Source organism: Diadema setosum, chromosome 1 (genome assembly GCF_964275005.1).
Source record: "Diadema setosum chromosome 1, eeDiaSeto1, whole genome shotgun sequence".
In the NCBI taxonomy this organism is placed as follows: Eukaryota; Metazoa; Echinodermata; class Echinoidea; order Diadematoida; family Diadematidae; genus Diadema; species Diadema setosum.
The window spans coordinates 17073212-17085422 of NC_092685.1; the positions used below are offsets into that span (position 1 = coordinate 17073212).

A 12211-nucleotide genomic window follows, 5' to 3' on the forward strand; every position below is an offset into this window, starting at 1 on the left:
AAAGGACTATGACAGACTTGAGGTCTGAGGTTCAGCTCCACTGACAGCAGTGGTGGTTTCCTTACTACCAGTACATTGCCTCTTAGCTTTGGAGGACACTGACAACTGTTGGTTTCATGGTTCTTGAAGAGAAATATTTAACTCTTTTTTTTTCTGTGTAATATAAATCCAAGCTACAGAAGATATTACTGAAGGGTCTATTAACTAATTTTGATGTAAAACTTTGGCAGGCATTTTTTGATAAACCGAAGCAAGCATGTCTGTCAACCAAATGGTCTTGGTCGGGTTTCTAGTTCCACATGCTTCATACATTTATGGTTGCAATGCAGGGTCTTCAGAAGCGCTCACAAACTGACAGCAATTATGCAATCTCTCATGTAACCACACATACGGCAAAATCAATGTATCACAATACATAAATCAATTTAGCATAATGTGCCATGATTCTCAATCAGCAATCATCAAATTTATCTTATCAATTTTCTTAGCAAACAACAATGTAAAATTTAACACAGGGATCAAATTGACTTCTCAACCCTTAAACGTGCCAAGACACTTCATAGCCCCATGTGTTAAGCTTTTCATGAGCATGCAGTAATCCCTCCAAACTTGACCTAGCTGTAAGGTTAGCATGCCAATTCAGGTGTAGCAATGTGTTTCAGTCCTACAGGAAGGCCATTGTGACACGAAATGGATTAAAGGGATTAGGTAATCTCTATTCAATGACAATTCAATTTCAGACATAAGCCAATTGGTGAAGAAAGCACTCCAATGTGAGTGCCAATCAGTGACCAGAGCACAGTAAGTGTTAACCCATTGAGGACGGATTGATTTTGCTACAACACGCATTTCCCATAGACACCTTCCCGAGTATACTCAGGATTCATCCTCAACAGGTCAAGTGACAATTGACAGCAGATAAGCAGAAGGGTAGGAGTCTCCAACTTGGACATGACATAAGAAACTTATGGCATCTTAAAGTTCATAATTTTTTGTTGAATACTGATCTTGAATGAAACCACATAGGGCAGTTAGCTATAGTCAGTGTTGATGTCAGCAACTTGCTAACTCTCATGCTGCTTTCTGCACACGAATACCAAAGATGTAATTTTTTGTTCAATGATTTATCAACCACACTAAAAGTCACCACTGCAAAGTTATTGCATCACACAAACACACACACACACTCACTCACAATTATGTCAAGGATATGCATTGTCAAAAAGGAAATTTTTATGAAGATTTGAGAGTAGGTTAATGTGAAACCATGGCTAACAAAATCTACTTTCGGATGTGGTTGCTACCAATAAATCAGTATTAAAAAAAAAAGAAATATGTGAAACTTAATATAACCATTTCTCATTTCAGATCCATTTTTGACGAAATCTAGATTCTCTTTGTTTGAGTTAACCTGTTGAGGACAGACTGATTTTGCTACAACATGTATTTCCCATAGTCACCAGCCCCAGTATACTCGCCACTCAGCCTCAACGGGTTATAGCAAACTTGAACATCGTGTGGAATTGCGCTTTACAGCAATAAATCAAGGAAGTCAAACCTGGTTCCCAAAAGAGAGCTGGGGTAAAAAGAACTACCTACCATTATCTATTCTATTTCTAAGGCCCCCCCCCCCCCCCCAGATGGTCAAAATATCGGTAAGTCATGTATGGTCGGATTGCAAAAGTGCACTGCCATCAACTTACTTGTGCCTTTAATTCAATTCCACCAGCATCACACATCGATTTTCAATTCATTATGTAAATAAAATGTAACACAATAAAAACTCCTGGAAAAACACAGTAGCTCAACATAATAAACACAAATGTAAGTAGAATATAGAGGTTTTTATCATTCTCCCGTACTTCACTTCTCTGTTAATTCATTGTCATAAAAATTGGAACAGAAAGTTTGATTAAGTTTTTCCTTTCCAAGAAATATAGAAATAAGAACAGCTGGCAGCTGTACCATGGATATCCTCAGAAACCTTTCGGGCTTGGGCAAAAGTATTTTTGATCAGAGGTTGTTCAAATTAGCAAGAGAAATTACACCTGTACTTTTAAAATATATTGTTGGCACAATTCACTTCTTTTACTGTAATATAACCGCAATCATTTGCTGCCATTATCAAATTATGTAATACCTGTAGACTTGTCTTTCACACCTGAAAGATGTCACTTATCAGCAGGTCCACATTTTGATTTTGTTTTAGTAGATTATCATCTAAATGAAGAAGAAAGTGAAGTAGTCAACTGAGCATTTTTGTTGTTGTTGTTGTTGCCAATAGATCGTGGGGTTAAAAAAAATTGAATAAGTTCACATGCATTTTGTTATGGGAAAGTTGCAAAGCAGGACTTTTACATAAAAAAAGAAAAGAAAACTTACCAATAGCGGGAACATTGATGAGAAGTTCTTGGCACAGCTTGAGGTAGGTCTTACCCAGGACATATACATTCACCTGACAATACAAGGGAAAATGATCAGTGACAATAGTTTTTGCAAGGTAAAAGGTAGGTGATATAAATGTCAATAAAATGTCAGGATTGAAGCAAAATAAGTAATTTGTAAAATGAAAATGTCAATTGTATTGTCTAAATACACAACCCTAAAGAATTATAGAAACTACATATGGGTATAACTTAATTTCTTAACATTAATTTATAAATCTACGTCTTTGTAACAGTTAACAAATTGCCTGTTATCACAAATATTCACCTCATTTTGTGAAGATGTGAAATCAGTCTACACTATTCATTTACTCCAACAGAATAAAAAAGTTTAAATGAAAAGGAACAATGATAAAACCTGACTCATCCCTTAATGTTGATCTTATGACTTACACAGACAGCCAGCCCTATACAACCAGCTGAATAGATCTGAAAGCATTTGATAATTCCAGATCCTGACGTCAATTCCATTTTAAACTAAATTTTTAAGCCAAAATTGATTAGGCCTTTTTAAGAATTAGGCACTTAATTGATAAAGCAAAGAAGTTGACTGCTCATCTTTAAAGCTACAAGCCAAAGTGCTAAGTCTCTTGCTACTTTATCAGCCAGTATTTGCCAATGATTAAGCTAACCATGACATTCACTTTACATTGCGTCATGACATCTAAATTGGAAACACAAACAAGCTGGGTTTCATATAAGTCCCAAGATAAACCGAAAGGTCAAACTCATCTCAAGTAATTGGCAGGGAGTACGGCAGCAGTTCTACATAATGGGATTTATATATATCCCCCAAATCAATGGAATGCATTGTTGGGCAGGTTGCAGAACAGCGCTGTGGTATTCGTCACTGTTTTATACTGCTCCCTCACAGACATACACTTTGAGAAACTGAAATACTGAATACTAGACAGTCACATTCAACAATCTCTCCATGTCTACTGAATGTCCCTTTTTTAGCTGCTTAGTTTCACTGGATGTGGTTTTGCTTTTGTATCCATTGCTTTGGACTGGATTGCAAAACTGACCATTGCTTTCCACTACACAATCACATTGATTGAAGTCTACGTGTATATCATGTGATTTTTAAAAAAAATGATGAAAATCATAAGAAAGGTAACTAGAAATGTCGCTATGGCGACTGGTATGCCTCCGCCATAATGCATGATTCTTCTAATATGTCTATAGTACATGTAGACAATATGTGATTACATTTTCACAAAATTGGCAAAATATTAAACTGACAAGTTTGTCACAAATGTGTTGAATATTCACCTTACTTGACCTAGGTTTAATTGGATGAGTAGGAGAGCATGTATTTGGGGATTTAAGGACTTTAACTTGACTGTGACCCATTCCTAAGTTTATGCATTGAGTAATTTTCAAGGTAGGGAGAAAAAATGCAATTTCTGTATTGAATAGTAAATTGATACCATTTCATCTGGCCTTTGACCCTAAGATTCATACAATAATCACTGTCAGGCAGAACATGCATAAATATGTAGTAAGTTTCAAGATAACTTAAGCCACTTCTGAAATATGGAGGAAAAAGCTAGTTCAGCACTTTCACTTGATCTTTGACCTTTTGACCTTTGAGGCAAAAAAAAAAGAAAAGAAAAAAAAGGAACTTTCCAGAGAATCTCTATTAGGTTATACATGCATACACAAAGTGTTCAATCCTGCTGGCATTGCAGGAGATGAGATATCATTTATCATTTATGTGAAGAAACCACTGCAGGAAAGTGTGTTGACATCTCCACATGAAAGGGAAATGAAAAATGGGATGGGAGCTGCGTGGCAAAGAATGAACAATAATTTTGGTCTGCGAAAGAAGAATTTGGCTGTATTACCTTTTTCTGTTTGTGCTGGATTTACACTGCATTTCAAATGTATTAAAGAACAAGTTCACCTTCTTAAACATAAGGATTGAGAGAATGCAGCAATATTAGTAGAACACATCAGTGAAAGTTTGAGGAAAATTGGACAATCGATGCAAAAGTTATGAATTTGTAAAATTTTTGTGTTGGAACCGCTGCATGAGGAGACTACTAAGGCTCGTCATGTCATATGAGTACAACAGTATAAAGAAAATGTAAAGAAAATTCAACATATTTTCATTTTTTCGCATAGTAAACGAGCACTTGACTTGCCTCTTTCTAAAGGCAATGGGAATAATATTACCCATAACATACCAGTAACGAGTCAAGGGAATATGTACTTTTTTCAAAAAATGAAATTTTGTGAAATTCTCTTTATATTTTCCTTATATTGTTGTAGCATGTGACATCATACACTGCAGTAGCCTTTTCATCCAGCGGTGACTGCCAAAAAACTTCAAAAATTCATAACTTTTGAACGGATTGTCCGATTTTCCTCAAACTTTCACTGATGTGTTCTACTAATATTGCTACATTCTCTCAATCCTTATGTTAATGAAGGTGAACTTGTCCTTTAATGTGAAACACTATGGAAATCCCTATTTCCTCCTAGAGATGATGCACACCTATGTTGCAGTGATTTTTTACTGTAACTAAATTGAGAAGATAATGAATTCACACACAAAAAAAACTAGAAATGTCGCTATGGCGACTGATGCCTCCGCCATAATGCATGATTCTCCCAATAGGTATATAGCACAATGTCTTCACAATGTGTGATGACAGTTTCACATAACTGGCAAAATATCGGACAGGTTTGTCAGAAATATCTTGAATGCTCACTTTCCATGAACTGGGTTTGCTATAATTGTCTATTAAGGAGTGCAGGTACACATATTTGGGGAATTGAAAATTTTTGAAAAAATTTGAAAAATAATTTTCAAGGTATGAAGAAAGAGTGTAATTACAGTACATATATATATTTTTTTTCATTCAAACCCGACCTTTGACCCTTAACCTTTGACTTTTGACCTTCTGGCTAGAAATTTCCAAGAGAATCTCCAATACATGTACATATATTAAATTTTAAAACTAATAATGGAATCATTGCATATACTAGTATATGAGGGAAATAGTAACATTTTTAGGAGTTGATCTTGACCTTTGACCCGTGACTATTGACCCATGACCCCTGAATTCCTTAGATAATCCCTGCCAGTCAGTACATGCATATGTACCATGTTCCATGAAGATACATTGAACCATTTGCAAGAAAAGTGATATTGCAACATTTTCACCTAACCTTTGACCTTTTGACTTTTGACCTTATGACATGAAACTCTCTCTGGAGAATCTTTACGCAGTAGTGCATGTCTAAACTAAGTTTCAAGAAAATAAACACTGGCATTGCATAGATATGGGGGAAATAGCAACATTTTTAGCATTTGACCTTGACCTTTTGACCTTTGACCTCTTGCCAATGTCACGAAAATCTACTCAACTAATTGTCCCATCATACATCATCCTTGGACCGAGTTTGGTGAAAGCTGCTTCATCCAGTTTTGAGTTATCACTTAAACAGATAAATTTTAGGATTTGACCTTGATCTTTGACCTTTGACCTCTGTCCGATTTCACTGAAAAACTAATCAAGTAATTGTCCCATCATACATCATCCTCCAACAAAGTTTGGTGAAATTTTCTCCATCCAGTCTTGAGTTATCGCGTAAACGGATACAATTTCATGATTTGACCTTGACCTTTGACCTTTGAACTTTAGCCGATTTCACCCAAAATCTAATCAAATCATTGCCCCATCATACTTCATACTTGGACCAAGTTTGGTAAAATTCCAGTAAACATTACTCAAGTTATCGCGTAAACGAAAGCGGACGGACGTACGTACGGACGTACGGACGTACAGACGTACGGACGGACGGACGGACGGACGGACAACCCGAAAACATAATGCCTCCGGCACCACTTCGTGGCGGAGGCATAAAAATACAATATGCTGAATAATAGGTCTTTCAAATTCAATTTGAAAGACCTATTATTTCACCTTTTCAAGTCATAAAATCCTCACGATACATTACGATCAGGACTATAAAGCAGGTCTATACTTTTATTTATTCATGTTCATACACTCAAATGATACATTACATGCATACACAAAGTGTTAAATCCTGCTGGCATTGCATAAATATGAGGGAAAAAGTAAACTTTATAAGTGTTGCCTTTGACCTTTGACCCCTGACCTTTGAGCCCATGAACCCTGAATTCTCTACATAATCACTGCCAGTCAGTACATGTATATATACTATGTTCCATTAAGATACCTTGAACAATTTCCAAGGTATGGAGAAAAAAGTGAAGTTTTAATATTTTTACTTGACCTTTTGACCTTTGACCTCATGATCCAAATCTTTCACCAGAGAATCTAAATTGGGTAATACATGTATAGACTAAGTTTCAAGAAAATATCTTCTGGCATTGCACAGATATGGTGGAAATAGTGAAATTTTACATATTTAACCTTGACCTTTTGACCTTTGACCCTGAGCATGTGCACCCAAAAGTTGCTAGGCACAACTTCACCCCCTAATACACATACATGCCAAGTTTCATTAGGATACCTCGAAAGGTTTTTAAGATACGCTGTCCACAAAATTCATTACGGACGGACGGAAGGACAACCCGAAAACATAATGCCTCCGGCACCACTTCATGGCGGAGGCATAAAAATAGCTGTCAATTTGGATAAGTATGAGCAATGTATTCTCATCAGAGTAACTGGAACAATTAATACATAAAGTCCTCTTTAGAATGTAAATAGTATGAAAATCATAACAAAACATATCTGAGAAGCTCATGTATTTGACCATGCAATATTCAATCAAATGTGTGAACTGCATATAGATTACATGGTAATCTTGATCACTATATCTTTATTATACAAAGCAAGGTAATTCATAAAATAAATCAGCGTAGTAGAATTGACAAAATGAATGAAACCTTTTACACCAAATCAATATCTTGAATAATGTATGATAATGTACATATGACGCAACTCTAAAATGCATCTTAGTGTGGACAGAACTATGGGATACAACATACTACCTTGTAGTACTATGTACTTGTATCTGTGCAGTTATGAAATATTCTCAGCAGTGCAGTCATTCATTGATTTGGGGATAAAACATTTGCTTAATGAATGGAAGCTAGCCACTTACATACATACATACATACATACAGTATTGACATTTTTAGGTTCTGAGTACCTTAATAGAATCACTGAAATGAAATGTGACATTTGTCCACATAAATGACCCTGGGGTTTAGCAAATTAGATGAAATATCATTAGGAACATTTTTATCACAAAAAGGTCATAACATGGCTTACCTGCAACAAGTCACTAAGATCAAGCAACATGTCTGCATTGATTTACTGTATAAGGAAAATAATCAACATATACATGGCAGTCACATAAATATTAATGATGGTTTATGAATTAACAGCATTTTCATTCTTTGTTTTTTCAATCAATTTCCGAGATGAGTTATCATTTATGTAAAGAAACCACTGCAGGAAAGTGTGTTGACATCTCCACATGAAAGGGAAATGAAAAATGGGATGGGAGCTGCGTGGCAAAGAATGAACAGTAATTTTGGTCTGCGAAAGAAGAATTTGGCTGTATTACCTTTTTCTGTTTGTGCTGGATTTACACTGCATTTCAAATGTATTAAAGGACAAGTTCACCTTCTTAAACATAAGGATTGAGAGAATGCAGCAATATTAGTAGAACACATCAGTGAAAGTTTGAGGAAAATTGGACAATCGATGCAAAAGTTGTGAATTTTAAAAATTTTTGTGTTGGAACCGCTGAATGAGGAGACTACTAAGGCTCGTCATGTCATATGAGTACAACAGTACAAAGAAAATGTAAAGAAAATTCAACATATTTTCATTTTTTTTCGCATAGTAAAAGAGCACTTGACTTGTCTCTTTCTAAACGCAATGGGAATAATATTACCCATAACATATCAGTAACGGGTCAAGGGAATATGTACTTTTTTCAAAAGATGAAATTTTGTGAAATTATCTTTATATTTTCCTCATATTGTTGTACGCATGTGACATCATACACTGCAGTAATCTTCTCATCCAGCGGTGACTGCAAAAAAAACTTCAAAAATTCATAACTTCTAAACGGATTGTCCGATTTTCCTCAAACTTTCACTGATGTGTTCTACTAATATTGCTACATTCTCTCAATCCTTATGTTAATGAAGGTGAACTTGTCCTTTAATGTGAAACACTATGGAAATCCCTATTTCCTCCTAGAGATGATGCACACCTATGTTGCAGTGATTTTTTTACTGTAACTAAATTGAGAAGATAATGAATTCACACACAAAAAAAATACAATATGCTGAATAATAGGTCTTTCAAATTCAATTTGAAAGACCTATTATTTCACCTTTTCAAGTCATAAAATCCTCACGATACATTACGAGCAGGACTATAAAGCAGGTCTGTACTTTTATTTATTCATGTTCATACACTCCAGTGATACATTACTAAACAGGTCCATAAAGCAGGCCTGTCTTACAAATTTTGAGCTTGACATTAAAATACAGTGTACACTCCCCATCAGTTTATGCCTGTAAGATTTGCTTACGTACAGTATATCTACTCTGTTCATGCCCTTAAACACTGCAGCTGTATTTCATGAATTTTTAAATTAGTTTATATAAGTTGTCCCACAAGTAGCACAACTGAAGTGCTCTGTAATGGTAGTTTCACATTTTACGTGGAAAATTTTGATGAGTCTAAAAAAAAAAACATTTTCAACTCTGACCTTTTCTCCACAACAGATTTTTGTCCCATATTTGATAAAGTACTTGCCCTATCATATGTCATCTAATACAATTCAATAAATCTATGTAATACTTAAGTGTACTACCTTTGCTCCAAAAATAGAACCTGACATTGACCTTTGAGACAATTTTTTTTTTCATATTGTTCATACACGTGTATGTCCCCCCAAAGAGGCACTGATGGAAAGATGTCTGAAAGAAAGATAATTAAGATGAAACTTAGCGACTGATATAACAAAGGCAAGGATACGAGGAGTGCCTTCCACTCGGCAGACAAGGTAGAGGCATGCTGCGACTATGTGCATGGTCTTCCTACCACGGGTCAGCTTCTTCTGCACCGCCATCTTGAAAAAGTTGTATGCCATGTCGGTGCGCTGCTGGTTCAGTTTCAGCTGCCCCCCAAGATGGAGAATGTTCCTCTTTCCTATAAATGTATCATGAGAAAGATAATGATATCAGAGTCCCATTTAACCATGGTAGCCTAATCACTGCCCCCACAGTGAGCCTTGCTATCATTCTCACCCCATCTATTGAAACAGGAAAACACCCTGCCTACAGATGGACCCGCTAAGGATAAGTTGAACTAGCTGAGCCTTGTTTAGGAGCCAACAGGACTTTTTGCTACACCACCCTCTTCTCAGAATAAACATAGCAACAACAAGCACCGATTGAATATGGATATATATATTAGGTGTTTACTTTGCTTATGTCTTCTTTCCCCAATCTCAATGAGAGTATTAGTAACTTCAACTGCTGATTGAGATGAATCCTCAATGTTCAGAAGTGGGTCATAATAATGTAGAGTTGATTGCAGTCCTCTCCTGAATAATTTGAACAACCATTCAACTCATCAATTTTAGGGGTTGTGATTTTGCATTAAACTTGTGCGAACAATTTGATAAATACCACAGCTAGTAATGCAATTTAAATGTAGGTGCAAGTTTGTATTACTTTCTGAATGATGTTTTAGTAAACATGAAACCTGAGGGTATGGCCTCATGAGAGACTACACGAAACTGCCATTTCTTTCTTTCTTCTATAATGACATTTGGAGAAAGAGAATGTATGTTGACAATGATTCCAGCAATATCATATGCTTTCATGTCACACTGTTGACATACTGCATGTATTTGCCCAAATAAGACATCTAATGTGTGAGATAAATGTGAACTTTACAACACAAAATCTGTCATACCTGCTTGCAATGTGACTGTTCGCGATTCCTTTCCAAATCCATGCCGGAAGTTGTTGCCCAGAGTATTAGCCTTGTCACCTGCAAAGTCAAAATAATAACAAAATCAAATGTTTAGTACATGAAAACTGCATTTGTTGTTGTTGTTGTTGTTGTTGTTTTTTATAAATGTACTTTTAGGTGCACAGCAGGGTTCTTGATGACTGAATAAATTGAACTGCAAAGATAATAGGAATTTCTGTTTGAGTATTATGTACTCAGGAAGTCAAGGACCCAAAGTATTGATAAACCAAATACATTGAACAGAACAAGAAATTGTTCTACAACAAGAATCTTCTGTTTAGTGTAGGGTATGGGTGATACATTGCATCCTTCCATTTAAAGCATGGAAGAAGTCTGAAATACACAGACTACGCACATATTTCTTCCAATTTTTTTAGTCATGATTCTTTCTGTTTCTCAATGCATTTGCATGATGACAATAGAACATGACATTAGGATTCATTGTCTCATAATTTTCGGCAAATCCGTCAAAAATACAAAATTCACCAAGTACTTTAATTGTTCTAAAATGTATGAAATGAGAAGTACACAAGAACACAAAAAGACAGCATCCCACAGAGAGGAATGCTGCCAAAGCAAACTGTACTACACATTCATACTCGAGAGTTATTTAGCACTATTTCACGGATATTCCACTACCATTTATACAGTAATTTCCTTAAACAATTGATTGCACAGCATTTGTGATGGATCTGTAATATTAATTGCTTCAGGGTCACATCATCCCACATAATCATTATTGCCAGTAAGAGATCAACTGTGGAGTAACAAATAAACTCATAAAAGCCTACAACAAAGTGACCATTTGATTTGCTTCTAACAACCATACTTCAAATTATTGTTAACTCGTTGAGAACGGCTTGATTTTGCTACAACACACATTTTCCATAGACGCTTGCCCAAGTATACTCGGGACTCGTCCTCAACGGGTTAAAGGTGAAATACGTATAAACGGGTACCTTCAGACGACACAAACTGGCCAATCACAGATGACCCTCCAAGAGTATTCTCTGCGAAGCTGACTTCAGAGACAATGAAGTTGTCCTCGATGACCGCTCCACATGTTACGCAGACTGCGTTGCCTCTGGCCTGATCTGTGTCTATGTCACTCCCTCCACAGTTACTACAGACACTAGCCTTAGACATCCTTCTCTTCTTCACACAGTGATATCAGCTGTCCACATTTGAGGAGTCACTCTCCCTTTAGTGACGAAATCTGGATTTAAAAAAAAAAAAAACACACACACACCAACATTTTACAAGAAATTTAAGATTGTGAACACCTTTGTGTCTGATTGGCATGGTCATCTCCACATATATGCCCCTTGAAGATGGTATGTTTTGTGCTTGCATACTGTTTCATTTTTTTAAAGAGAAATTTAAAAAAAATGCATAAAACTCCATGCTCCTTCCCATTTCATTGAAAAGGAAAATACTTTTCAGACAGATTATGGATATTCTTATAGTGAGAAAGCCAGGAATTTTCTTGCGCAATATTTCTTTTCAAAGTTCCTGAGACCTTAAAGGGATGGTATAGTATTAGTGGAGATGAGAATTGGGCTTTTAACTTTTTGCAAGATATCAAGAACAAGAAAACACTTATAAAGTAGTACAGAGCATACCATTTTAAGAGGAATTCAAAGTTTATTTGATGAAAATCGGGTTTGGAATGACTGAAACATCCAAAAATAAAGTAAAACAAAGCAATCGTAATAAAGTGTGGGTCCCACACTTATTAGAATCACTCTCTTTTTT

At 35.9% G+C, this 12211-nt stretch overlaps 1 protein-coding gene across 1 annotated transcript in view; it reads right to left on the reverse strand.

Annotated features, from left to right (window-relative positions):
• LOC140237386 (transcription factor IIIB 90 kDa subunit-like) overlaps positions 1-11621 on the reverse strand; it is a 51981-nt gene extending 40360 nt beyond the window's left edge. Inside the window, exons 1-5 of the mRNA XM_072317312.1 lie at positions 11416-11621; positions 10397-10474; positions 9452-9625; positions 7724-7755; positions 2383-2455 (exon numbers count right to left, since the gene is read on the reverse strand). Of these exons, the coding sequence (XP_072173413.1) occupies positions 2383-2455; positions 7724-7755; positions 9452-9625; positions 10397-10474; positions 11416-11602 (544 nt within the window). The 5' untranslated portion in view covers positions 11603-11621. The remainder of the gene's footprint in view (positions 1-2382; positions 2456-7723; positions 7756-9451; positions 9626-10396; positions 10475-11415) is intronic.
• Positions 11622-12211: the final 590 nt, after the last annotated feature.